The sequence below is a fragment of the Daldinia vernicosa genome (genome assembly GCF_022497035.1).
Source record: "Daldinia vernicosa strain CBS 139.73 unplaced genomic scaffold F5Y00scaffold_34, whole genome shotgun sequence".
Lineage (NCBI taxonomy): Eukaryota > Fungi > Ascomycota > Sordariomycetes > Xylariales > Hypoxylaceae > Daldinia > Daldinia vernicosa.
Genome location: NW_025953950.1, coordinates 213,701 through 241,604, shown reverse-complemented (window position 1 = coordinate 241,604; position 27,904 = coordinate 213,701). Strand labels below are relative to the sequence as shown.

Below are 27,904 nucleotides of genomic sequence, written 5' to 3'. Positions count from 1 at the left end.
AACCTCGTGGGCTTCTGGGATTAGTCTCGGGTAAGACTGCTCAACTAAATTGATTTGCCGCACCTTATTACCAGGACCAATTGGGAATTTCCTCTGCGAGCTTAGTATGAGGAACCGAAACTGATCTCTTTATGGCCCACATGACTCCCCACAGTCAACTGCCAGATCTAGCCCCGGATAATCGGAATAGACCTGGGGTACAGGGTTCGAGACCATGTAGACAATACCGCTTTCTCCAGATTAATATCCATGGCTCCTCAATCAATCCGGGGCAAAGCTATTTGACTAGTTGGCAGATTAATATAGCCGGTGAGCTATGGTGTATGCTCAGATGTCACGCAAGACCACATTAAGCGCCTCAAAACGATTTCCAAGAATACCTGTACCTAAGTTGGGGGCAGGAAAGCTGAACACAACTTAACATCCTAGTATCGACAAGAATACTATATTAAAGCTACTATACGACACTGATACTTACTGTGGCTTTCCTTGTAGTGGTAAAGTACAGTAGTTAGTAAGTTGTTGGGACTAAGACGTGAATGGTAGGCAGTAAATGGGGCTATGAGATGATCAAATTCATATTGACTATTGCCCCCTTAACTTACGGGGTAGATAGTCCGTCGCTGAGGGGGGGTGGAATTCGGCAACGCGATATCACTTACGGGTTCTAGGCTATCTACCAACATATACACCATTTCATGAGTGGCGTCATGCCGGACAGCGGATAAAATAAACTAGGTACTTCTCATATGAAGTAATTACTAGTGAAGGTTGTGATTTAATATAGGTACCTAGGAGGTACCTAGGTATGCATTCCAGGAACCTGGTCTGGTTGGCCAAATACATAAATTTAAGAACTAGTAAATACCTATCTTCATTGTCGAGACAAGACTGGTGCCCATGAGATACCACATATGCTACAAATGTTCAATTAAACTTGGTATCAGTCTTGAAATCTTTAGGCTCTAATATATTTATGTTGCTTATGTGATATGGAAGACTGCGGAGGTGTGTCCTGGAGACGGTCTGATAACCTTTGTGTGGCTAAAGACGCTCTATAATATTAAATAGCCATTCTGAAATGGTGTTCCGGAAATGCTATGTTACTGAAAATGTTGGAATACTAACGCTGTGAATGAGATGAATCCGTCATAGATGCTGACATATATCCAAAGCCCTTCAATGAATAGGATGTTTCTTCATCCTAATTCCGAGACCCCCGCTATACCCCCGCTATTATACTTGAAAATACTAATAACTTTCCAGCTAGTTGTAACTTACAGTAAGTACGCAAACCTCGATATGCTCCAATTAGGGGCAAGAGTAATATAGAGCCAATAAGGAAATGTACGTGGAGTGTTTCGTTTAGCGTCGTAACTTCAGCAATAGCCGTTTGAAACCCCTTGTCTTGGATTCTTTCTGCGGCACGGAAACTGGCGTCATTCTGTGCTCTGATACTTCAGACTCCCGATCTATCCATCTCACCGGCTCTATCGGCCGTGCCATCTTCAGTTGGTAATAATACAATTCTTCCTCTACTGCAGTAAACATGTGGTAAGTGTTACTGTAGGGCTGTCTACCCGGGATGGTAGTTAGGCGCGGTCGCGATTGTAACTCATCAGGGACTCGCTCGATTAAAAAGCCTGAAGATTGTTCGATACATAGTGTCGGCTTAAGTGACAGGAGTAGGGTATCCGCTCTCTGTTCTTTGTCGCTAACATAGAGGCGCAACCCACAATGAACTGCAAGGTTAAAGAAATATTCATGGGGTGGAATGGTCTCAAAACTATTTTCGCCGTCAAAGAGTTTAGAAAGTGCTTCGTTGAAGGAATAAGTTGTCATGCCCCTCGCTCCCAAATAGCTGATGAGTGATTCGTTTATCTGATCTAGCTGTTGCGTTTCTGATATACCGAGGGACACCTCTATCTCGCGAGCGTAATAAATAGAAGCCAGGTACCAATTTCGCAGGTAAGGCTTCAGATATACCCTTGGGAGTAGGTGGATTAAGGATTCGAACTGTCTAGCATTGGTCTCAAAAAGTGTCGTTATGGGACTGAAACCTACTCCGGCGGCCTCAACGAGATTTTCATGGATCCGCGGCTGACTGATAAAGTCTATAACCGTACGATGCAGGAAGCTAGCGGTGAAGTTGAACATAATGGGATCCTTTGGTCGCTCGTTGATTTGTATTAAATCCTTGCATTGCGCGATTAACTGTCTTTTCTTTGTCGTTATCACTTCCAGCTCTGTCTCGCTCACCGCTGGCCATTCCAAGAGGAATGACTCCGGATCGAAAGGTAGTCCTTCTTCACGGTCAAGAAAGTAGAAGGAAATGAGTGTGATAGGAGTCCGAGCATGGGCCAACACCAGAAACACTCGGGCTGTTCGGGTTTTGTAGAAATCGTCAATAGAAGCCAGTATTCGGTCGAAAAAGTCTTCTAATCGCCGAGGCAAGTCATCCAGTCTGCGGTGTAAGTCTTTCATACTGTCTGCATTAATAAGGCCTCTAATCATGGATTTTACGACTAGATAAACCCATAGAAACACCCCCTGGGCTCTTGTAGTGATGTTGTCTACAAGACCCCGGGCAGCATCTTCGTCCCGGATGCTCAGTTGCTTGAATCGAGAATGAGATTCTAGATGATCACGAACGTACGTCTCGATATCAGACATCGTTAGATCCTGTAGATATAACTTCCAGGGACTATCTTGGAAAGCGTCGATGAAGTCAACCCAGGGACGGCTAGCAACGCATAGCTTGATGTTCCGCACCTTACCAAGGGACTTGATTATTTCTAGCAGCGAATCATGCTCCCCGCTATATTCATCTAGGCCGTCGATGAAGATGAACAGACAGTCCGGGCTTATAACTGATGGGAGTAAAATCAACGCGTCAAGAAGCTCCTTCGTTGTCCACCTAAGCCCTCTAGAGACTTCCCAATAACGTAGTGGCCTTTCATATTTCTCAGGAAATACCTGAGAAACTATATTCGGGCACTCGAGCAAAACCTGAAAAAGCAATGTGCGAAGTAGCCCTTCTTGGGACTGCTGCATCGGAGTGCCCGCGCTCCAGAAGAAATGGCACGCGACGTAGAGTTTTCGACTCCCAGCCCAGGTTCTGAGTCGAGCAGATAGTCGGGGATGTTCGCGGATGTATTTCATTAGTGTTGATTTTCCGGAGCCAGCTTTTCCAGTTATCCAATATATGGGAGCGTCTTCCGTGGTAAGCCAAGACTTCAGATTAGCAACGTCGCCATCAAAAACCCATTTATAAGTATTTTTGTGTGCATCTTGAATAGCGTTTCGACGCTCTTCAATCTGGTCAAACTCGAGGCTGTTGATGATCCTCTGAGTTTTCTGGAAGTCTAGAATCTGGGGATACCAAGACTTAAAACCTCTTACAAGCTCTCCGAGCTGCTTCGAGGTACCTCTCCAGACTTTCTCGTCCCCTTCATCGAGAGACTCGGTAAATGTGAGACTGTCTATCTTCTCGGTGAGCTCTCCTAACTGGGCTTCAATGCGATTTTTATAAGCATGATTGCTCTCAGTATATCCATTTAAGTTGTGCCTTATCTGCTCTTGGTGATCCCTATTCTGATAAGCCGTCTGTTATTGAGTTTCAATAAGGCCAAACTCACAGGAGTTTTAAGCTGATATGTAGCGTAATCTCGCTTCGGAAAGCTGCGAGTCGACTGCTTAATGAATCCAGTTCGTCTTTCATTCTTAACTCCTTTAAGGTCGCAAATAAGCGCTCGGAGCGCCTCCGTTTGGACCTTCGAGCCTTGATACTGTCAAACTTTTGCTGGATCTCGTCTGCTATGCGTTTTCCGTCCTCTGCTAGTATCTTGAGTTTCGGGTCGTTTTCAACAATATCTGAGTCTAATCGCTGTATCATCGGAACCGCGCCGACGAATTCCTGGACTATTCTTTCAAGGTCTGCATTTTCAGCCAACAGGCTTTGTTGCTTAGTGGAAAGATATACTGTTTTTTCAATGGTCTGTCCAGCGATAACGACGAACTGCGCAATATTAGCGGCCAGGCCAAACGCTGCTAATGCTTCCATATTGATATTGAGAAAATATTGAGAAAATATTAATAATTATCTCATCTGTGAGAAGTTACATCTATAATGATGATAGTAAACGAACGTAAGGCTACGTGACGATGAGAAGCTGAAATAGGTACCCCGCTTATAATCATACGTGCCCAGTGCTATAGATTTGCTGTCACCCATTCACTCTTATTCGCGGATTACGGCATAGCCACCACCATAATTTAGTAGCAAGTAGCTGTCGCGAAGCCTCATGCTCGTCATGACCGAAAAGAAAACAAGACTGCCTTAGGGCTTAAGTATTAGTTTAAGCGCTGCCAGTAAATTTGAATTAGGTGCCATCCACATAGAAACACGATCGCGGAGAGAAAACAGGAATCGGAAATATGGTTGGATTCTTCGTTTTCCAGTCCTATCACTTGCGGTTCTATAGGTATTAAAATATCTTGTCTTGATTCTCTACCTACCTCATAACAATACTAAATTAACCGAACACTTTTCCAATCTAGACCGCTCTCGTCGAAGAAATTAGGATAGGCAGCATCTAAATAAGGATGCTGTTCGAGTACAAGGGCGCCAACCCGAGTCGCCGTGTTCTCGTCTAACCACTCTACGACTAAGAGAAACCTCTCGTGCGTAAAACCGTTATTCCCCCAGAAATCCCCAATCAGAAGACATGTCCAGGTACCATCATCTAAGCGATCGAGGAACTCCCTCGGCGTATTCGTGGGCTTTGCTATCCGATCGGGCACGCCGTGTCTATCGATGGTCCACAAGGCCCAGTCGTTAGGATCGGCAACAACTGGATCGCTTTCTACTAGCGAACCTTCGTTATCCTCGTCGTCATCTTCGTTATCGTTCTGAGTCTCACCGTTATGGCTACCGTCGTGCCGAGATTCACCCTTACCATTATCGCTGTTTCCATCTTCATTATCATCATGCTCACTACTATTGTCGCTGTCATCCTCTGCATCGCCTGCCTCCTCTTCGCTCCCTTTACTTGAGCCAACTACACGGCCGTCACCAGGCTCTCTGACGTTAAACTGGAAAAGTGACGACGGGACCACCCTGGCTTCGAAGCAGATAGAAAGGGGTGGTGCAATACCGTAGTCTGCAGAACGGTCTTGCGCTAAGTACTCCGAAACGGGACGGAGCTGGTCCGTTGAATATCGGACGCCCACATTACGCCATTTAGGGAAGCACTCGTCCCTGCTTTTAAGTATCCAAGCGCCCATCCACGCAACAGATCCCGCCCAGCCAGCCCAAGTCCACGAGGGGAAATCTGGTCTGCGCCTGGGAGCACTGTCCCCTTTATGATGCCAGCAGAAAGCTATGGAGAAGTACTTATCAATGAGCTCGGTATCGTCTGCTGACAGCACATACGGGAGACCGACGAGGTGAAGAGTAGCAGGCTCGAGTTTACTTAGCACCCGTGCAATTCCTGCGAAAGCATTTAGCGAATCTGAGTCGTGGCTTAGCGTGCGTGCCGTATACCGCTGAACCAAGTGGCACCATTCTCTGATTCGAATTGCAACGAGGTAATCCCCATTTGATTTCTCAGTGCCTTCCTCACTAACGCTTGGGGGGATATCCGGTCTGTCGGAGATAGTATTCCCCAAAGACTTGAACAAACGGTTACGCGCAGACTTCATACTTGATAAGTCGATGTTCTCCGGGTTCGGGATGAATTCGAGACCGCCTACCGACTCCATCCAAGTTGCGCAATGGCATTCAAAGTACGCCTGATGCTCAGTAAACACAAGACGCCGATTAGCTAGCAATCCTTCTTGAAACGTCCAGCCTCTTGTCCACCATCGAGAGTGCTCTTGTACGTGCCAGCGGGGGTCAGGGCCGGTAGTAAAGATCGTGGAGGACTCGAGTTGAACAATTTCTTGTTGTAAGCGAGGCGTAGATCCAACTCCCGGCAAACCGTAGCGTTCGTCGGAGCCAGCCGCAGTGATAATGACCAGCTCCGCTCCACGGTAGATCGCATCCATATGCGAAATGTGAAAAGCCTTTTGTCCTGCATTACTTTGATCGATACAATAGCGGTCTATCCAAAGATATCGTAATCCGAGCTGCTTTACTACTGTAGCGGCGTCTTTAACGGAGTTAGGAACAGAAGAGGAAAAGCGTGAAGACAAAGATTCATGGCTGGTGTCTAGAGGTTCCTCTGGTTTCTCTTCCAGTCTCCAGAGGTAGCTCAGGGCCACCCATCGCATGCCTGGTTCTGCCTTCACCATAGTCCAAGTCTCGCAATCGATTAATTCCATTCCCGGCACAATCTCCACTACACTATAACATTGCTGCGCATGATGATCCCTGCAGAATTCTAACCAGAGACGAGCCCGTCGATAATCAAATCGCTGAGGAACTACTTGGGGTCTAAACAGACCCGGCTTAGGATGTTCCGCAAAGCAGAATACATATCCCGCTTCGCCCCGGCCGCACTCCCTCGAATGGTCCCCAAAGCTAGCAAAGAAGCCAGCAGGAAGGGTAATGAGGATATGACAGTCTTGATCTGGTCTTGGTTTCCTAAATCCCCAGGGAACATTTCTCGATGAAGCGAACGCGTATAACTCAAACCTGTCGATGGAATCTTGACCGGCCTGCGTGTCGGGGTCCGACCACGCGCCGTGATACCAGCATATTGTAGAACGCAGAATGCGGCAAAGTCTACAGTCGGTATTTAGCGAGCGCACATACCGCGAAGCATCCGTGTCGAGCAGAACACCGCACTTCCGGCCTATGGCCTCGCGGAGGTGGACCGGGGGTACCGCCAAAGCTTTGCTGAAATCTATGGCCTTGCACTTGTCGCAGATAAATCCTCCTTCGGTGCTCAGGGGTGCTGGAGCAATTGAAGCTTGATAACTCTCGGCCATGGCCCAAATTTTCTCGACAACAATAACATGAATATGAATTTGTAGAAGTATGATTTTATAATGGCCAGCTTACTCTTATTATCGACGAGCGTTGGTTGTTATTCATTAAGCGAACCTGTTGGATTGTCAGCTTCAGTTCGACCTTGACAGGGATCACACGAGCGGGGAATAATAATAGGTACTGGTCGCTCATAAAAGAGCTTCAGTTATTAGAGCTAAGCTTGGCTTTAAACAATATTTTATAGGAGATTAAAGCACAAAGCTATCAATTAAGTCACATTGGGTGTTTGTGCATTTACGATCAGTGCTTCGATATTCATTCTTTAGGCGGGTATTAATATAATATCCCTTAATATCCCTGTAGGTACCTATACACCTTGGTTCTTCCCAAGCATATTAATCAACCCCCCGTACCCTTATCTACCCAGGAAAGGGGATTGCCATATTCAACTAGAATCACAAGTAAAACATGCTATTCTCTAACTTCGGATGGATCTTCACATCCTGCTGTGACGGTCCGGTACCCGCACCAGCTCCACTGGTACTCCCCGCTACTGAAGGCGCCGCTGAGTTGCTCGGGGAATCAAACACATTATGTAGATAGTTCCGAGCGCGCTCGCATAGGATGTCGGCGTAGTACGCAGGCGTGCAGTAACTCACAGCCTTGGTAGCACGACCAAACACGTAGCACATGCTTTGTGTTAATTCCTGCAACTCATCGGCCACATTCTTCGTAGCACCTGGCGTTTTGGACTTACCACCCGTGGCGCCATATCGCTGACGAAAGATCTCATCAAGCACGACGAAATAATGCCCCGGCCGCGCTGTCCCCTGGAGCGCCGTGTGTGCTTGTAAGAAGAAGTCCCAACTACGGGCCTCGGTTACGCCGCGGTCTACGACAGTCCCAGACTTGGTGTTGCCCGAGCGGTCTGCGTCAGCTTCTTTAGTTGGGTAAAATCGGGTGTGATGACGTTTGCCAACTACAACCACGGTTAGACGTGGAAGTCCCTTTTTCTGGTCAGGGGGCGGATACGCCTCTACACATGCAGCACGTAGTAGCGGTAACTCCTCGTCGAGGACCTTCTGATATTGCCCTTCGGAGACACCGTCGCGATATACCAGAATGTTCTCTGGAAGTGTTGCGTGTTTTCCCTTCTCACGCCATAGACGGAGGCGTGACTTGAGCATGTCTTTGAGGTCTTTCACCATCTCTTCTCGACCCTTCTGGATACGCAGCATGCCAGGCCATTGTCCGAGCTTGTTGTCGATGCTGGCTACCATACCAGCGACGCTTGGCGCTATCTTGCTTGAACCTGGGGATGGATGGGTCACATCGATACCGACTACCATGGTCTTGTTTTCGCCAATTATTCCCAGGTTAGCAGGAGTGATAACCTGGTTGTCGCCACCCAGTTTTAGGTTGACTTTTAGGGCCAGGTTGCGGAAGTATTGATCTTGCCCCTGGGGCTTAGCAATCTTGCTGCCGACACTACAGATGGTATGAATACCATACTTGACGTCGCCGAGCTGTTTGATGCGGTAGTATAGAGGAATAGGGGTCGCTGGTAGAATGATAAAAAGAAGGGTTAACGACGATGCTGCTTGTTTCATGAAGTTTTCAAGCCCGGGATCATCGGTATCTCTTAAAGTAACCGATTTTGCCGCTAGTGGTGGCCTTGCGTTAATTCCAGTGTCCAATAGCACCAAATGAAGCTTATTAACAAGGTTATTTAGACTATCGGACGTGAATGTCTGCGCCCTCGGGTATCCAGGCAGGTCGACATACAAACAGGACCATTTGTCCAATACCGTGCCAGTATGGAACTTGAGGCTCGCGGAGTTACGGGGCACCATGTTCCAGCTACCAGCCATCATTTGGGCTTGTTGATTTTGTCTGTAGACAACTCTCGGCCCCTGGAGAACACGACCGTGGACGGTAACAAGGTCGGAAGATACAGAAATGCCGTATTTCTCCTACGAGAAATACCCTGGTTAATATATCAACAATAGATGGATATACCAGCGACTTACCAGTAGAGGGTTTGCATCGGGAGACAGTCCCGCAGTCTGTCGGCCCTTTCTGACAATAGATAAAGCGTTATCTACAGGTTTACGAACGGCAAACCGAATCATATTCTGGGTCTCGTTCGGATCAAGTTTGGTTTTAGCTGGCTGTCCTGGTACAACATAGCAGACTTGGGCGGGTAGGTACGAGGGATTTTCCCTAGTACCGACATTGACAACTGGTAGGTTCGGGTTGTCTACACGAATTCCATGTGCTATGCAATTGTCAGCGGTGAATGACTTGTCTACTTCAAACGGCTGGTAACTTACTCGAATGGAAATGATCGAACACGGAGATATACTTTCCGCCAGTCGCGCCAGGCTTACCCTGAGGCTTCGGTGCCTTCCCACCTTTCTTCTTGCCTGTGGGTGTAGCGTCAGACGACGGCTTCGAGGAAGGGTTTTCATCAAGCCAAAACTGCACATCCTTTGCTCCGGCTCCGAACGCCTTCACAATAGGAGGGTGAGGGCTATTGTAACCATCATTCCTGTTGGCAAGACCACAGATCGATTTGATTCGTTCAATAACCTTGCCGGACTTGTTTTTCCTTTCCTTCAGATGGGTACTCTTGACTCTTATCTTCAGGAAGTCGTTTAACTTGAATAGGCCTCTTTGAGACCCGAATTTCATAATGAGCTGGTCCAGCGGACCCTCAGGATAGAAGGCACCATGGCTCACATTGACGTTCACAAGGATTCGAGCTGTCGCTGCACGAACACTAGCGAAGAAGCCGCGCATAGCTACCAGACAACTACCGAGATCATAGGTATCGGATTTCTCGCTTAAAGAGAAAGTCTTGGAGGAACCGATTGTAGCAAGGTTCCCAGAGGATTTAGCGTAATGATTGAGGAAAATATTGAGTCCTTGAATTGTGGGTTGCTTCTCATTATACTGAGCTGAGAAGTTGGTGGACGTGAGAAAGTCGGTTAACGCAGAAATCGACAGGACGTTAGTAAATTGCATCTTGACAGTATACTGTGGAGCACCATCACGAGGATCATCTTCGTCTTCTCCTCGATATGTCACCACTATGTCCTGATCGTCAAACTTCTGTCGGGAAATGAGGGTCGACTTGAAGTCTGTGACTATATCGTTCTTGAAAGGTGACAACTGGGGTGTTTCGAGTACTAAGCGGATTACTTGTGCTTTCTTCCTACCCGCGACAACGGGCTTTATTTCTGATATGTCGTAACGGTAAAGTACCAGTTTGGGCGAAGCTGTGAGGGCGAAGTAGTTTGCCCATAGTACAACACCCGATCCCTTGGTGCCATAGTTGGGCCGAGAAGGGAAATTATCAGCAAGGCTGAGATTTGAGAGGTTGATGGATGCTTTGCTAGCTTGAATAGCGTCCTCGACTCTTGTCACATTCTGATCTGGTACTGGGATTCCATTTGAACCACTTTATACATATGAGTATGCCGTACACTTCTAGAAGAAGTAGAGTCACTTACGGATATACAGGGAGACCCGAGGCACCGGAACCACCACCACCGCCGCCGCCGCCTCGACCGCCTTGGTATGAACCTCCACCACCTTGGAACGAACCACCACCTCCTCCTCCTCCTCTACCACCGCCGCCACGGCCTCCTTGAAATGGGCCACCTCGACCGTAGGATCCACCTCCACCTCCACCTCTACCTCTACCGCCTCCGCCACCTCTGTCACCTCTGCCACGGCCAGACATAATAGGTGGTGGTATTTACTAGGTATGATAACACAGGTAGATAGGCAAGGTACAATTGATGAAGAGGAGAAAGTTGAAAGGAACAAAAAAAGTTGTCTGGGGTACCTTGGGCAATTATTATTATTAGAATTAGGAATTTAGGATTACAATTGGGAATGTTAGGTATTATTAAGGCAAATAGTGCTCGTTTGTTCTTGCCAGGCTTACTTTTTGCCATGTAACTATGATGTAGCTACCTATGCAAGTGGTCGAGGGGTTACACAGCATAGGGAGTACGCTAACCCACTGAAAATTTCATAATATGATATATGACATAACGCTGGAAGTGCTTGGTATAAGTACCTACCTACTAAACAGCTATGTCAATCTTAAACTAATCCCACAATAATGAGATAAAAGATAATTAATATTGATAGGTTAACTTATTGCCGTGAATTTCAATGAAAAAAATACATAATACATAATACATAATACCCAGATGTGAAATATTTAGAGCGATACGGCTGTCCATGTCCATGTAGCACGTGATTATAAGCCCTTGCTGGCATCGTCCCATCAATGTTACCTGGTACCTAAATGCATAAGGTTACGGCTCTAAAACCCAACATACATGTACCTTAAATATGTACCTTAAGGTATCTAACCGAACCTACCAAACCTATGGAACCTACCAAATACATACTCAGGATTATTAGAACCAACTCAGCCTACAACTCAGCCTGCCTCTTGAGCCAACTCTATCCTCCTAATCAGCATCGCATTGGTCCTCTAAGAATCCTCTCTGCTGCACGTCGCTCGAATCTGTCTCAGACTTTTGAATGTAACGATTCTAGATTCTTCTCCCATATCTTTCGGCTAAGGGCAAATCGGAAGCGGTCAACCCTAAACATCCTCTCCAGCACAATCGTCTTCACCCGCACCACAGCCTCCCGTGAAAATGTACCTCTCTGCCAGTCATACGAGCAAAGCACTGCTCGCTGCATTCCCCCTTCTTGTCCACATACTATAAGAGCGGTGGGCGGTCGCACTGCATAAAACACCGTCGCTGTACGCGTGTATGTATCGATCAGCGTAAACGGCCTCTCTTCCCCATTGGTGTAATTCGTCTTGTTTCTATTTGTGAGATTCGATGCAGGGGTGCTGTCTTTTGGCGGGAGAGCCTCGCACTCATCGTCCGCCGAGAGTTTGTGTTGCGATAACGTGCTTCCCGCGACACTCCACTTCAACCGTCCCTGGTTCAAGCCGAAGAGGTTACGCTCAACCCAGCCTAGGTTGGCTGGGACACCCTCAATACCAATGAACGTGGCCTGCGTAGACCAGAACTCGCCGCGGTAGAGCTCAAAGATCATGTATGGAGCAAGAAAGAAGACAATTGCTCCTGGCACGAGAAAGATAATTCCTATTGCAAGGATGGCCTGCCCGCCCGCTTCCAAGTGCCGGCCCGCTCCCAAGTCTTCTAAACTGACGCCGATGTAAGATAATGACTGGAACTGTGAAAGCATAGAGGCGACAATTGCTACCATCAAGATACCGCCAAACAGGTAGGCTGGCATTGTGCGAAGCACTACCTTCGCGAAGGCACGAGCCATCGTTGGTCTCTTGAAGAAGGCAACTTGATCCATACGATCCCACTGAATCGAGGCTCCAACCGCGCCATCTAGTGTAACGGCCTGGTCGTCGACAATACCGGCTACTTGGCATCGCGGTTCGATATCCCAGAGCCGTACTCCAAAAGCGTCTTCAATTTCGTACCACGGGGCATTTCGACGGAGTGGCTGCATGCATATGAGCCGTTCTAGGAGTGCATCATTGACGTTAGCTAGGGATAACCTGGCGAATGCCTCGAAGCTGGAATCTTTGTCGTTAGTTATTGGTCTCCGGCGCAGAAGCCCCATGAGAGCATATGCGATATCACCCTCCCTAAACTTCTGCGTATTCCGTTCCGCTAGACATTCCAGACCAATGCTGACTAGTTCTAAAGGAGATAAATGAATTGTTGATTCGAAATGGTCAACAAGCTCCCTCACACGATCGGCGTCTTTCCACACGGCCCGAGATGGAAAGTCGCGTTTGGCTAACTCTTCAGGCGGCCCAGGTTTGCCGTAAAAGTGCAACTTGATCCGGAACTCAGATGGACATAGTAAAATTTCTGGGAGGGTCCAGAGACGATCCCCATATGCCTGTAGCCACTTTATCGTGATGGTCTCACTGTATGTCTCTGGTGCGCCTTGAATTTTACTTTCGAGGGAGGGTCCGACGAGGATAACCATCGAATGTGCCGCTCGCACAATGTCGCAAATTCGATACACATCGTCGCTCTTACTGTTGGCTGTATTCTCTCCAGTAGCGTCTGACTGAGTGTCAATATCACGAATACACTCAAAGTCTACCCAGAAAGCTACCCTGTTCGCTGAACGGGCGGCCTCGACTCCTTTTTTTAATAAAGCTTGTCGGTCTCTCTTTGCTATTAGTACGAGGTCCTCTCTTTGCTCTTCGGAAAGTCCCGTCCATCTAGTCGGATCGTAGATCTCTCCTTCGGAATCTACGCAGAACTGATGACGCGTATACGAAAGAAATACGAAGCCATTATATGCGTGCTCTCCATGATCTCTAATCCAATCTGAGACCTTGCGGATCTTGAATTCGGCGCCGCTCCCTTCATGGCCTTCTGTCACAAAGCACAAATACCTAGGGCCGAAGTGTCGGGGTAGCAATCCGTCACTATCATCGTTGGTTGTGGCGGGTCTTCCGTATGCGGCCGTTATAGGGCGGGAGATTGCTCTTGCTTCTATGTCTCTAGGTTTATGCTGGACCTTCTCTTCTTCGGATTCATCCTCGTTCTGCCCCTCGTAGCGGTTCCGTGATACCCTCGGGTAACGCCAGTCCCGATAATGGATAGGGTCATAGAATCCCTGATTTTTGAATTGACCTTCGAGGTTCTGTGGTATGATGAGCTGCGAGATTGTTAACACGAATCCAAGGTCTGTTAAAATGTGGTGCTTCGAGCCTTACCAGCAATGCTAGGATGAGGCAGCATGGGAACCAAACAAGAAAAAGTACAAAATCGGTCCCATCCGCAGACATATCTCGTTTCTCTGTACTTCCATCTTTATACCTGAAAGAATACATCCAGCCAACTAGTCTCATGATAACCGGAATGCGCCGTGCCGATTCTCCTTTAAAGCCCCAGTTTCTACCCCCAGTGGGCACATGGCTATAGCCAACTGTGTTCTCAACGCCCTGCACAGTCAATGGCTCCAATTTTCCATCCTTTGGGCGTAAGAAATGCTCTTGAACATCATACTTGTCTTTGATTAGCTTATATCTTCCCAAAGCATCCTTGTGGCGTAGAGTCTTGGTCAACATATTGCAAAGGTTATTTGCAGCTCGTGGGTTTGAGGACACCTGAGACCTGCTTTGGAATATGGATCTCAAATATTTACATTCGTGGAGTCTGTTAACTGATTATCTTAATACAGAAAACATAGAAGATGAAGGCATTCTATTTTGAAAAGATTGGTTTAATTTTTATTCGGGTTGAACATTCAACCAGTTGGCAGACTCAGGGGTTAAAATAAGCAAATTTGCAGTTACATACAGCATACAGACATACTCTGATACTTGGATATATCATACAGACGTCATTCGCCTCTCATGCCAAAACAGGATTGGGTTTAAGGACGGTTTCATAGCCCCAACTAATATCCTACTATGAATGCACGCTCCTACGGAGCTGAATACTTGAAATATACTATCAGACCTCAACTGCGAAGCCTGAGCATGGTTAGAACATCCTTCGTGCACACTAATAGGACAGTAGTGCGATAACAATGCACATTTCTAACCAATACAATCAATCCAACACGCGCTGGATAAATGGTACACTCGATTACATTATAGCTGCCTATTCACAATGCTACCACATATGGCCCCCAACCTAATGTGACCAGTCATGAACACCGACAGGACACGGCTATTCTTACCTGTGATGGCTGACCGAAATTGGCTTACACAAGGCTACCGCAAATATATTAATTTGCGTGGATGGCACTTTATCGCATGTCACATAAGCAGCCACCATTATGCTCAGGCGATTTTCTCGAGTACCCAAGAAATTACATGGCTGCTAAGTCGCCCCATGCCTCGAAAGAAGACGCTTCATGAGGTATAGTCTTATACTTCAAACAAGTCCTTAATTTCATAGCTAGCCTCGGTGAGAAGATCTAGAACAACGCCTATTTGATTGTACGACGGGCCTTTACACATCAAATGCAGAGATACGTTCACGTTGTTTAGTGATATGTGATATATATTAGAGGTAAAGGCATTTCACTGACACTTAATACCTACTTGTTTATCGTAAAATACATGTATAAAGTTCTATATATAGACGTAAAGGAGTGAAGATATGTTGTTCTAGCTCGAAGGGTTTATTAAATTAATATATTATATTCCTTGAAAACTGCCTAGATCCTCCTCTGTCCTATCCGGTCCTATGTTTCTGACAAAAACTAGCTAAATTCTCAGCTGTGGCGACTTAGGTAAAGCTCCTAGACTAATGCCGATGTGATGGTCCAATCGGACCTTTTCTCAGTCGCTGGGGCGGTTGGTAAATGTATGAAACGAAACTGTTTACAGCTGAATTGTACGCTGGAGAGTAGCTTAACTTGTCGCTGATGGTCATGATAGATTTAACACTGATACTAATATTAGTGCTGGCATTCTAGCAGCTATTATAGGGTATGATATGGAGATATGGAGATATGGAGATATGAAGGTGCTACAACGAACATGATAATAGTGAGGAAACTGGCCCATATGATGAGCCGCATCTCGCGAGTCCAGTCGATATTATTCAATCCAAGAATGGCTATTAAGACCATAGTGCACTGACTTCTAGGTATTTTAGTGTTTGGTGATATTATAGGTCAGGTAGGTATGCTGAGTAGGTAGGTTGTAATACGGAACTCCAATGTGAATTCTGCGGGGCTGTTTGTCGGAATACATTAATTGGATTAAAGTGTATTAGGTATTAGGTACTTTGGCCCAGTGCATTGTCTCTTATGTATTGTATGTACTTAACCGTCGTAGTATCATTTTCGATTACCCCTGAATCCTTGGGGATCCCGACGCACCATTAATCAAGGTCGTAATACCCGTATAACTATAACTTTAAGAGAAAAGAAATAAGAAGCAGCAGCTAACGACATGAGAAAGTTAAATAGTAAGTACCTACTTAGGTATTCAACCTAGCATTACTTCCATATAGGTAGTGATAACCTGCCAATGTAGGTTGGGAGGTACACAAATCTTTCAGGAACAACAAACTACCTACCTAAACCAAATCATCAAATACCCGTTTTCGCATGAATACCTTTCCATCAATTGAATCCAGCAAGTAATTAAGAGATATATTTGAGGAACATATCAAGTCTTTAAGCCCTATCACCAAATTCGATCACACCTGAGGCATAATGCCGAGAAGAAAGCCAAGAAGGAAGCATAAGAGTAAAAAAGGCAAAGCAAGTACAGCTAAAGAAGACGCATCCGAAGAAGCTATATCTATAGAAAATAGATCCACCGGAGATGCATCCAATGAAGAGGAACCTAAAGAAAGCGAACCAAAAGAAAACGAACTCAAAGAAAATGAACCCAAAGAAAATGAACCCAAAGAAAACGAACCTGATGAATGGACATCGGCTACAAAGAAACGTATTGACGCCCTAGTTTCTCTAAATGTCCTTAGCGATAAGATGCTTGAATTATCCTTACAGGAATTTTCCAAAAAACCACAACCCAATGGATTCTACAATAGATGGAAGCTTACTCTTCGATGGGGATTTTGTGCCGCACCATTCTGTCTGGAGCGGGAGGGATTGCTGGTGTGCAACGCTTGCAAAGCTGCGGCCTACTGTTGCAGGGACCATCAAATTAAAAGCTATCACCTTCACAAGGAGGGTTGTCTTAACATAAAAAATGCGCTGGAGGCCATGGCCGAGGAGGAGGCAAAGCTACGGGCACATCCGGGCGACGACCGCTTACCTGCCAACCCCTTTGAGACTGTCCGGGGTCGATTCTCGTTATACGAAGCCACATCCCCCTACCTAGATCGTCGCTGTGAGGTCATAGATGCGTTATCGGAGGTTCACGACGGCATAGCCGTAGAGGCTATGTTATACCATTGTCTCGAAGTGTTGAAGCTGGACAATATGGACCAGCGCGGTGTACGGAGCTAGGTGCCAGGACTCTATCTACGCTTAGGAAGGGACCAAGATGCTTACAACTTTTTAAGATGGTATACCGTCCCTTATCAGGAGGGCTTTGACTGGTCAAATATTTCTGCCCAACAATTTCCTGGCTTCCACGACGAGGACGTTTTCGAGAGCGTTAATGTCTTTCTCAACAACCCGATCATTCTAAGCCACCTTATTTTCATGACGCAGTTGAAATGCAAAATCTTTATAGATCTTCGTATGTTACAATATAAAGCCGAGAAACATGGTAGCCCCTCTGCCAGTTACGAGACTAAGATGGGGTGGGTGCGCGAATGTGCTATTAGCGATATACTATATAGACGACGAGACATCGTGGAACGGGATGGCTGGGGTGACCTCATCAAAGCCCTAGCTTCACAGGTCCCCAAATTACATACGCAAGTTAAAAAGCGCAACCCACAGTACTGGCCTGCACTGAAGGACCCTGAAAAATGGTTTGCTACCCCTCCGGAAGACGAATATAATCCAGGCCCATCGGAAGAGACTGCTACCGAATTTAGGCTGACATGGAACTCGTAGAATGAGTGTCCTTATGTCCTTACTGCAGCATTCTGCAGTACTTGAATTCCCTACCGTATTCCCCCACCGCTAGACGGTACCGCGTCTAGAGCTGAAGCGTTTACAACCTGCGATATTACGTTGAGCTGTTGGAGATTACGACACAAACAAGCTTCTTTTCCTATCCTTGCTCTCTTTCGGGGATTATAGAGCGAGATATTTGAACTGCAGAAGGGCACTCGGGCTGTCGGTAGATGTACGAGATACTGGTTAGAAAAGAATAAGCGACTCGTTAGCGGTTAGGAATGAAATAGAGGCAGGAGGTTAAACGGAGTGTCATTACAAAAAAAAGAGACTAGCGGAAATGAATATAGCTATGATAGATATTAACAAGAACAGTGTCCACTAGTCTACCTAAGTTATTTACCTTCCTATCATGACCTACACCGTACTTGTTAAACCCCTTGCTTCTCGTACTAAGTATATCATAAAACATCCCCGCATCTTAACTATTATTAACCACACGTTTAAACCTCCATCGTAGGTACACATATGAAATACTACCCGTACTGGTCGTTTTCTTTCATCCCTGATCGGTGGTGATAATCTTGGGTATCATATCTGTATTTACTAGCGTAAGGAAGCTTGTACTAATGTCGTGTATGTTGACTCCTGTTAGATACCTATGAGTTATATCGGGCTTTGGCCTGAGTGATAGTACTCAAAATACTCATCAGCTAACGGGACCTTACCTATTCCGGTCTATGTTATCTCCTGAAATATTTAAGGCTCCGGTCTTACCTACATATGCACAACACCCTTGGTATATCACAGCTACGGCCGATAAGTCCGGCCGGCTATGAACTACCATTTGATCTACCAACATGCATGCATGAATTAGTCCACATTGTATCAGGCTACATGGTATGATTATTATCAAGGTCCATCCGCCATAGAGGCATCATCGAAACTATCAGGAGAATACATAGAATCCTGTCAAAAGCATTACTTGTATTTAAATCCCGTCCAAGATCATACATATAACTATATTTTTCCATTTTGATGTTAGAGTCGTGAGTAATCGCCTACTGATAGGTACGGGGACACGCCGGACCATTATCATTAGGACATCTCGAAAATAGGGGCAAAATAGGGGTAAAAAGGCAATACATCAAAAAGCCACAGAAAGTGATTCAGTCAAATATAGATTAATCTATATATGTAGTAATTGTTTATCTACCTTATCAACAATCCATAAATAGAATAACGATATTATCAAGATCATCCTTGAACTATAACTACTCCGCCAAAACAACAATCTTCTTCGCCGAAACGCCCTTCTTCACAACATCCAACCCCTCCTGAATCCCCTCCAGCCCCCTAGTCCTCACAACCTCCGGCCTAGGCGCAGCCTTATACGTCCCTAGCCTAAGCGCCTCCTCCAGAAACCCACCGAAGAGCTGAGAAGTAGTATCGTAATAGATACCCCTCCCATCCTCCCCGCCAAACACGAATTTGGCTTCGACACCCTCCGGCACCGCCCCCTCCGGAACAACATTCGCGCACGCGACGAACGGCTTCTGCCGCAAGCGGTGCGAGACCTGGCAGCACGGCGCGACTGCGTCGCCCGTCATGCCCGCGGCTTGGAAGATCCCCGCGCAGACACCTTTATTATCTAGCTCAGTCACGAGATCGTCAACGACCGTCGCGCTGTTATAGTCAAACACCTTATCCGCGCCCAGGCCAAGCACATAATCAAAGTTCCGCGGCGAGCACGTAGCGAGGACTTCGAACCCCGCCGCTCTCGCTAACTGTATCGCGTTGCTGCCGACGGCGGAAGCGCCGCCCCAGATCAGGACCGATTTCCCGGTTCTCGGGGCGCTGCCGGAAGCTGCTTTGGGAGGTGGGAGAGCGAGATACTTGGATCCGAAGAGCGCGTGGCCGGCTGTAGCCAAGCAGAGCGGGAACACGGCGGCTTCGGCGAAAGACAGCGAGTCTGGGATCTTAACAGCCAGAGCGTGGTCCAGCACCACGTAGTCCTGGAACGCGCCGTTTCCGGGTTTACCCATAGCCGATGCGCCCATCGCATAGCCGAGGACGCGGTCGCCGACTTTGAAGCGCTGGGAGTGAGGTCCCGGGCCCACGCGCTCGACGGTTCCCGCGATATCCTGGCCTGGAATCAGGGGGTACTTGAAGAAGGGGAGGGGGTGGTCCTGGATAAAGGCGTCGACGGGGTTTAGACCCCAGGCGCGGACTTTTACGAAGATTTCGTCTTCGACGAGAGTGGAGGGGATTGGGGCCTCGCGGATGGTACCCGGGACGCCAGTTTTGTCTTGCCAGAAGGAGCGGTTGGTGGTTGTAGACATTGTTATGAGTTGGCGTTGAGATATCGAGGTAAAGTCAAAATTGTTATTTAAATAATATAGAGATGCAACGAAAGACACGCAAGCGTCACGTAGAACACGATATACAATCTAGCTAAAGGGGAAAGCAGCCCGTTAATATACTCAGCGTCAATAGCCTGTTAGACGCCATAGTGTATTTTCTCCCAAAAGTCTCCATATAGGGGGGCAAACGGCCAACATGGTCGTCTAGGGTCGTTTACACACTTGGAGTTTAGAACGATCGGAACGGAATGGGGTAGACTGATTCTCAAGGTCCGGATCGTAGGTAAAATATGCTCAACTTGTTTCCGAGAACGACTTGTCACACGCACAATACGGATTTAACCGGCTATAAAGTATCACGATAGGGACATAGCACTTCGTACATCGAGGACTGCAGTGTCTTCGGTAAACATTTAGGATCTGCAGTAACCTTAGTAGGCAATAATGGAACTCGGGGTTCGTATGGATGAGTCCCAGGAGTAACAAACCGCGAGATTCACATGGACCCGGGAAAGTGTCGTAGTTCATCCAGGGGTTGCCGCGGTGCGTGGGAACTAATTTGAATACGCTTGTCTCCGATATATCCTCCTGGACGACGGACTCGCAGATAAGATGTCCGTTCCATCCTCTATCACCGGAGTAGTTTCATGGACAAGGTAATTTAATTAGGTAGGTAGGTAGGTATGGATCTATCATTAATAGGGAGGGATCATAAACACGGACGATGGTCTCTTAGATCTTTTAGTGAACTAGCTAATCACCATTCAAAACATTAATTTCACGTAATTTTAACTCTCGATTCACAACACCCAACTCGACCACTAAAACGCGGGTATAATGGTATAATTCAACACAATAAAGTACGCTCGATTTAGCTCAGAATATCACTCACGTCTTTGGTATCTCTCGCTCAACAGCCCCATAACCAACCAAAATCCGGTCCAATCAAACCGACCTGCCGCCGTGTCGGCCGCAATATTTGCTATACCCTGATACCGTGCTTTTATGTCAAGCTCCCCGAAGAAACATAAAGTGACCCCCATTGATCCTTTTCCTCCATCCTTCTCTATAGAAGATGAGATTGGCTCATGATGTAATAATACCAAATTCCGAACGCCTGTGAAGGGGTAATTACTATATCTAGATTGCGGCGATCCAGCAGCCGCATATTATTAACCGTGCATTCATTCAGTCATGAATTTAGCTTCTGAAATCAACTCAAATGGCGACAGGTTATTGCCGCTTTAAAATGACTAATACGCTTTTAAAACGTCTCGGATTCTTGGCTGATAACGCTTGAAGGACTGGCTATCGTGCCAAATGTATCTACCAAAACAGTTAGAGGGATAAATTTTTGGCTATGGGAATACCGCGGGGAGTGCTTACCTCGTTTGCGTCGCCTCTCCTCTCCGTCGTCGCTACCGCGGCTAGGGGTCATAGCCCTAGGTCCGCTAGGTCTTCGAGCCGGAACTCCTAGAGCTCCGCTTAGGTTCTTGTTCTCTGGCTTCGGACTGCTAGAGTGATAACTTCCGGCGTGCGTGGCCGTAGCTGTGCCATAGCCGCTTTCGACGCTATGGAATGGCAAAGGACTGCCGTGCTTGTTTTGAAGCTTATTTACCCTGTCGTGCTGGGCGGGGGATGACCTATCCAGTGGCTCTTTTGGAGGTCGCGGCGGTCCTAGAGGACTGGGCGATGGCATCTCTTGCTGCCAGTTGTAGTCATCTCCATGACCAGAATTCAGGGCACTGCTGTCGCTATACCGATTGGTACTGTGCATAGGCAGCCTGTGGAGAGAGGTGGCTGAGCCAGCCCAGTCGGCTGACCCCGGAGACATCGCATTGTCATAATCTTGTGCCGAGGTCTCCAACGCGGTTCTGAATCGCTCTGTCTGCCCTTGTCGTGGCTGTGGGTGTTGTAGGTTTAATGAATTGCGATGAACCCTGTATTTAGGATCCTCAGGAGTAGAGTAAGCAGCAGGCTCGAGATGAGCATATGTAGCCGGTTGAGGTTGCTGCATATCGGTTGTGTTAGGTAGGTTCTCGCCCACAGATCGGGGGCGGAGATCTTGTTCCGAAAAGCCCGAGTGTAGCTTATCCCCTTCATATACGTTCTGAGTTTGGAATTGATCGTAATTGGCCAAGTCCGAGCCAGATCGAGACGGAGGATGTCGGAGAAAGTCCTCGGGGGGATCGTGCTTCTTAGAAGCCCCACTGCTACGGAATACTCTTCCTATACTTGATGTCGTCGTCTCAGACCACCGTGAGATTTTGGGGAAGAGACTGGACGAGCCCCGCGATTTATGCTTCTTGCTCTCTTCGGTTCGAGGTGTGTTCTCGTTGCTCATCGAATAATTGTGCGCCTGAGCAGTCTGAGGTGGCGTTCCAAGAGGCACTGAACCACCCCTAGATCTTTCGGAGCTGGGCGAGAGCATTCCTCCGTGCATCTCATATTGGCTTGGCGGCGGCATGGAGTGGTCATTGTACTCGCCCTCGTCCTCAGGTACAGTGCTGATACGGTGGTCTGAAAACTTTCGCTCGCTGGCTAATCTGTTGGACGTCCCGCGAGACTGGGGGATCGATAGGTGTCCCGACTGGCTTGCATGGCTAGCTGTCGAGGTGCCGGCATGGCCTTCGGGCTCGTAGCCTCGATCTTGCTCATACTGAACATCTGGTTGGATGCCCTCGATCGACTGAGCACGCGTGCTTGTGCCTACGGGGCCAGCGGTCTGGTGCTTGAGGACGTTAACATCGTCAAGTAGTTGGTTGAGCAAATCCTCAATTCTGGTTAAATCATTAGCACCCTTAGAACTGAGCCCTTGAAGTGCACGTCGGAGGATATTGCGCTTCTTAGTGTTCACGTCCTCTGTACCGGCCTGGGAACCTCCTTGGATTGATCGCGCACTACTGCCGGGGAAAGGTCGGGGTCCGCCTATGTGGCGTTTGACTGTCTTCTCTGTATCCTCTTTGACCTCGTCAACGACTCGATCCGCGTTATCTACTAACATCCTCTTGAGGTCTTCGAAGGAGTTCCGCATTTCAGCTGCTGACCGGACTAGGGTAACAAGTATCTCAGTATCTCGCGCACTTCGTTGCGCATCGCGAACCATAAGCTGCATACTATTAGCAAAATTTCTGGCATGTTGGAATCATACATACGTGTTCCATCAAAGCAATGATGTCTTTCGATTGGATCCTGTCAATTCCAGTTCCAGTAGAGGGGTCGTAAAGCGGTGTGCCCATTGCTTGAGATAGGCCCGCAAGCTGCCTCGCGTCTTTAGGCGCGTAAAACGGATCTTCAGCTTCACCATTCAGCAATCCCATATCCTTACCCTGCATGTTAGATGCGTCGCGGATGTCGTTCGGCGCTGCGGAGATGTAGCCCTCGTCAGCGCCAGGGATTCCTGGACTGCCCGTGTTGAAGCCACCGCGGTAAGCGTCTGCTCCAAAACCAGTCCCGCCAAGCATGTTCCCATCCAGGCCAGGAAGATTGGCAATCGGACTGGTTCCCTCATAAGGGTTTGTGACTAGGGTATCGCGTTTGCGGTCACAAGATGTCCTCTGCCACTCGTCATCCGGGTCCTGGCTAGGCTGCCGGCTATGCGAAGTAGCCAGAGCCCCTGCGGTTGCCAGGGTAGCTGCTGCTGCTGCTACGTCGGCCATTCCAAGATCGTGGCTGTTATCTGGCCTGTTTGCCTTGGGCGTTACAGCACGATCATAGGCATATGATCTTTCGTGAGTTGGTGTTGACTGTTCTGGCCAATGTTCTCTAGTTCCGTCTTGGGATCCACCAAGTGGCCCCTCTACAATAGAGGAGGCTTGATCGTCGACATATCCGATCTCCGGCATAGGATCGTTGAAATCTGGAATGCCGCTAGCACCCATCTTTGGATTCTCATAATCTGAAAGTCGATCGACGCTATGACGCGGAGTAGCGTTAGGACGATAACCATCCTTAGCTCGTTCTTTAAAGGACTGGTTTTGCGCGCCACCCCTACCAGCAAATTCCTTGTTCTCAGCAGGGTTCTGTTGGCCCTCATTTTGTTGCTTAAGGGCAAGAGCTCGCTGAAGGGCACCGCTCGTGATGGCGCTCTCAGAAGCAGTAGGTGAGTTGCGATAGTTAGATCGAGCAACTTTTTGGCCGTACTCGTTGAGGTCGTATTCTACAAATTCCCTGGAAGCAGTCGAAGGGTCACGTTCCTGGGATGCGGTCGGCGATTGGTCATGTTGCTGCTCGACTGTTTCGTGACGGTTCTCTGGCGAACGCTTAATTGGGCTTATTCCCCTCGATCTTGCGGCCTCATCATAAGAAATTTGGGAGTCGCGGTAGTCTTGTCTAAAACCCGTAGATCCGCTCATGAGAGAAGGATCGAGCTGTGAACCCTCGACCAGTGATGCTACAGCAGATTCAGGGGGGAAGTTCTGGTGCACTACCTCAGCATTTCCTCCGATAGCATGAACTGCCTGTCCCGAAGTCACCCGGTCCAGTTCGCTATCCTCAGTGTATGTGGGGTTTCTATAGCCTACGCCTGAGCTCATCAGGCTACTAGCTTCATCAACAAACTCGCGGCCTCGAAGATTACTCGGGACCGAACTAGGTGAGTGAAGATCACGGTCATACAGCGACTTCTCGGGAGACGAGAGTTCGCTCGCGGTATGTATAGTTCTAGAATCCAGTCGCCCATGGATATCGCTTTCTCCCTCTGTAAACCCTGATACGCTCTGAATTGGACTTAAGCCACGCCGTTCCTGTTGGTATGGAACATAACGTAAAGGAGCCGGAACATCCTGTGACCCATAGAAAGATTGTATGGGTGACGACTCATCATCATACAGACCAGGCTCTGAGAGTTGACTGTTTTCGTCGTATTCGTCATCGTATCGGTTCCCGTATTCTTCATTCTTGTATTCCTCCTGGTAGTCGGCATTGCCTTTGCGAGGGAGGGCTTTGAGATCACCATGGGAGACGTTGGCGTGGTGTGCACCTAAACCCTGGATGTTGTGGGTAGGAGACCTCGACGGCGAAGGCGTCTCCTGGATGGGCTCGACTGAGGCGATACCTCTCGTGGCCTCCCTACCTGGGGTCATCTCTTCACTAGCAGAGTGAGGTCGATCTGTCTCCGCCGATAATATCGACGTTCGCGTCATATCGGATGCATTAATTTCGCTTTGGAGAGGCATGGGTGGCACTACCTTGTGCTCTGCTTCTTCATAACCATCTCCGTATCTCTCATCAACATCGTGTTTAGGATTTTCCGCGCGTCTCCTCCGCCGCTGTCTCTTTTCATCACCTCTAGACCGGAGTGCAGCACCGGAAACTGCAGCGCCCAGGGCGGCATCGGTAAGCTTATCATGGTCACGACGTGGTGTAAGCTCTTCATCTGGTATATCTTCTAGAACAGAGACTTCTTCAATACTACTCTGAGGCGATAAATCGTTTCTCGCTTCTCTATCGCGCCGTTCCTTCGACTTTGTCGATTGGGCTGTGTCAGCAGACTTCCTTCTGTTTGGAACAGAGATCTCCTCGCGAGACACCGAGGTGAGACTCGAAAGCGACTCCCGATCTTTGGGCCTCCGGGAGTCGCGTTGGCTCCTCTCTCTCTTGATAGCATCTAACTCCGGTAAAATGAGGCGTCGGATGGCGTCCTCTACGGTTTCGAGAAGTTTCGGATTATTAATTGAAACCTTGGAGGAATGTGTATCATATGAACGGTGGCTGGATGTTATTTGCGACGAGAGCATGCTCGAATCAGCAACTGAGACCATGGATTCCTTATTACTCCCTTTAGATCTACGTCTCTCGTTTTCTTTGTCGCCAGAGCTGCCTACTCTACTCTTCGACTTATGTCTTCGCTCAGGTTTGCTCGCTTTCTCGACAGCTTTTTGCATAACACTCCGGTCATGACTGGCGCTCCTGACCTTACGGTGTGACTTTTCCGAAAGGACAGACTCATTCCTCAACGGACTTTTTGCACGTTTCTCATTTTGTGTGAGTGAATTACCGCCTGAGTTACCGTCTAGAAAACTGTCGGAGGGAATGGCCGAGATATCGGACATGTTAGGTGGTGGATACGAAATCTTGCTATCAGCAGCAGGAATGAGCGGGCTTGATACTTTTCGCCGCCGATGATGACTTCTCGGTTCTATCTCGACCTCAATCGGGTTCCGGGAGACATTGGACTCTTCAGTCGCCGATGCGTAGGAGTGTAAACTCCTTACTTCTTCTGGGTCCGTCATGTCTAGTTCGCTCCGAGTAATATTCGAGCTTGCGGTTGGTTTCCTCGAAACGGACCTCTTTCTCGTACTCTTAGTCTCGGTGATCTGAATATGATCGTTTCTGCCCCGAGTCTTTGAGGGAGTCAGACGGACACGGACGCTCGGCTTGCGCTCAGAGAGGCCCGAACCGACAGTACTACTAGTTTTCCCGCCTTCGAAATATTCGATGAGCAGCGAAGTCTGTGAGCGATTCGGCTTATGGGTGCGGGTTTTGATGGTAACAGGTGTTCCGTCGTCGGGGAGTGAGTAATGTGATCTGTCGTCGTCGGCAGGTCTGGAAACATCGGAGGGTGCAAGTTCGGTAGGTGTAGTAAGGGACTCGGTCTCGGTCGGGGCGGGTAACGGGGGAACACTGCTGGTGTCTACACTCACTCCCATTTTGCTGCCCGAGAATGCGACCAGTTGTCAAAGTATGCGGCCACGCCTCTGGTTTATTGGCCGCTTCCCCCTTTAACCAATCCTCTCCTTGCTGCGTTGTGTTTACCCCAGCTACTGGTCAAGCGGTGAACGGTAAACAGTTGCGGTCGAGAGAAAGCTGGATGCGGACAGGGATCCGCGACTAGAAAGAGCCGACGTTTTGCGCAAACATTGGCCAAAGTATAGGAGGCGAAAAGACACCGTGGGATCTATGTATAATGTGAAGGTCAATATAGGGTTACCCAGTGGTGAGTGGTCTATACAACGGGATCATACGAAAATCGAGGATGACGATAGGAATGATGATAACAATTGGCTAATAATGTCGCAGAGAATAAATATTACGAATAGATAAATATTCGATTGCAAGGCAAAGATAATAACATGAAAATGAAAATAAAATAAAATTGCAAAAAAAAGGTCGAAAATAGTTTTTGACGTTTTTGGTTGTTAACAGTAAGAGATGGGGATGGTATAGGGATGGGGATGGGGGACGAAATAGAGACGGAAAAAAAAAAACAAAAGCTTCAGATCTTCTGTCGAATCCCAGCCCCCTCAATTGCGCTCGAATTGGCGGCACAATCGAAACCCTGCAACTATGCGAATACGCGCGCAGAGGAATAATAACCCATGTCGAAATACAACCAAAACGAAAGAATTGATAGATTTTAGATTTTATGAGACAGCTCGATACATACTTTCGAAGGACGTCAGAAACATGCGACGTAAATATTGTTCTGGAAGTTGAATACCCAGACCCAGATGTAGGTGTATTATCTTGTTTCCCCTTTTATGGATTCTCGTCCGGTGCAGCAGATATAAATGTGCTGGTTGGCCGGCGAGAATATGCCTCTCTTTCTTGCAGGACGATGCGTGCGACCCTTCTCCCGTCCAATACAATCGATTATATACTGGACGTGTTTTTCCGATGCCACCAGGACTATCGTCAGACAGGTGCAGGCCTCGAGGCTCCCTCCTCGATTTAGCGGTAGAGAGTTACGAGTCGTGGGGTGGAGGGAGAAATGGGTGATAATGGGCTTATGAGGCTTTGTTATTGCTCAAGAAAAAAAAAAAGAGCTGGCAAGTACATAGGAGTGGTTGCGTGGTGGACCACCTAGTATACACTAACCTAGGAGCTTGAGAGAGCGGGGGCTCTGCTAGGGAAACTTGCTGGGGTGGGAGTTTGATGCGTTGGCTTTGCTTGAGGAAACTGGCCAATAAAATTACAGAAGACGGGTAAGAGACGGGGGTCACGATAGAAGCTGACAGGCACTGTCCGGCTACAAATGACATGGGATGACAAGGGAGGTCGGGGGCGGAACTGCCCTAACAGATTGGAGTTTGTTAGTGTACTGCTTCTCCTTCCCCTCAGC

The 27,904-nt window shown here is 47.8% G+C and overlaps 7 protein-coding genes across 7 annotated transcripts; 1 reads left to right on the top strand and 6 right to left on the bottom strand.

Annotated features, from left to right (window-relative positions):
• Positions 1 to 1,104: 1,104 nt before the first annotated feature.
• On the bottom strand, positions 1,105 to 4,147 carry F5Y00DRAFT_271181 (uncharacterized protein). The gene is made up of 2 exons (XM_048012749.1): positions 3,639 to 4,147; positions 1,105 to 3,589 (listed from the first exon to the last, which is right to left on the bottom strand). The coding sequence occupies exons 1-2, from the start codon at positions 4,061 to 4,063 to the stop codon at positions 1,366 to 1,368; spliced, it is 2,649 nt and encodes an 882-aa protein (XP_047863372.1). The 5' UTR covers positions 4,064 to 4,147; the 3' UTR covers positions 1,105 to 1,365.
• A 40-nt stretch (positions 4,148 to 4,187) lies between these two features.
• On the bottom strand, positions 4,188 to 7,211 carry F5Y00DRAFT_241450 (HET-domain-containing protein). Its single transcript, XM_048008378.1, has 2 exons — positions 4,561 to 7,211; positions 4,188 to 4,484 (listed from the first exon to the last, which is right to left on the bottom strand). Exons 1-2 carry the CDS (start codon positions 6,931 to 6,933, stop codon positions 4,479 to 4,481), a joined length of 2,379 nt encoding a protein of 792 aa, XP_047863371.1. The 5' UTR covers positions 6,934 to 7,211; the 3' UTR covers positions 4,188 to 4,478.
• A 178-nt stretch (positions 7,212 to 7,389) lies between these two features.
• Positions 7,390 to 10,682, bottom strand: F5Y00DRAFT_253996 (eukaryotic translation initiation factor 2C 2; the record flags this gene model as incomplete). Its single annotated transcript, XM_048010118.1, has 5 exons — positions 7,390 to 8,907; positions 8,965 to 9,212; positions 9,268 to 10,397; positions 10,450 to 10,561; positions 10,631 to 10,682. The coding sequence occupies 5 exons, from the start codon at positions 10,680 to 10,682 to the stop codon at positions 7,390 to 7,392; spliced, it is 3,060 nt and encodes a 1,019-aa protein (XP_047863370.1).
• Positions 10,683 to 11,348: 666 nt separating this feature from the next.
• F5Y00DRAFT_271177 (uncharacterized protein) lies at positions 11,349 to 14,048 on the bottom strand (the record flags this gene model as incomplete). Its single annotated transcript, XM_048012748.1, has 2 exons — positions 11,349 to 13,636; positions 13,695 to 14,048. 2 exons carry the CDS (start codon positions 14,046 to 14,048, stop codon positions 11,489 to 11,491), a joined length of 2,502 nt encoding a protein of 833 aa, XP_047863369.1. The 3' UTR covers positions 11,349 to 11,488.
• A 2,108-nt stretch (positions 14,049 to 16,156) lies between these two features.
• F5Y00DRAFT_271176 (uncharacterized protein) lies at positions 16,157 to 17,476 on the top strand (the record flags this gene model as incomplete). The annotated part of the gene is made up of 2 exons (XM_048012747.1): positions 16,157 to 16,906; positions 16,997 to 17,476. The coding sequence occupies 2 exons, from the start codon at positions 16,157 to 16,159 to the stop codon at positions 17,474 to 17,476; spliced, it is 1,230 nt and encodes a 409-aa protein (XP_047863368.1).
• Positions 17,477 to 18,529: 1,053 nt separating this feature from the next.
• On the bottom strand, positions 18,530 to 19,905 carry F5Y00DRAFT_118735 (GroES-like protein). The gene has a single exon (XM_048004010.1). The coding sequence runs from the start codon at positions 19,819 to 19,821 to the stop codon at positions 18,754 to 18,756; it is 1,068 nt and encodes a 355-aa protein (XP_047863367.1). The 5' UTR covers positions 19,822 to 19,905; the 3' UTR covers positions 18,530 to 18,753.
• A 1,090-nt stretch (positions 19,906 to 20,995) lies between these two features.
• Positions 20,996 to 26,006, bottom strand: F5Y00DRAFT_118696 (uncharacterized protein). The gene is made up of 4 exons (XM_048004009.1): positions 25,953 to 26,006; positions 22,998 to 25,863; positions 21,229 to 22,951; positions 20,996 to 21,168 (listed from the first exon to the last, which is right to left on the bottom strand). Exons 2-4 carry the CDS (start codon positions 25,725 to 25,727, stop codon positions 21,107 to 21,109), a joined length of 4,515 nt encoding a protein of 1,504 aa, XP_047863366.1. The 5' UTR covers positions 25,728 to 25,863; positions 25,953 to 26,006; the 3' UTR covers positions 20,996 to 21,106.
• Between the last annotated feature and the right edge of the window lie 1,898 nt (positions 26,007 to 27,904).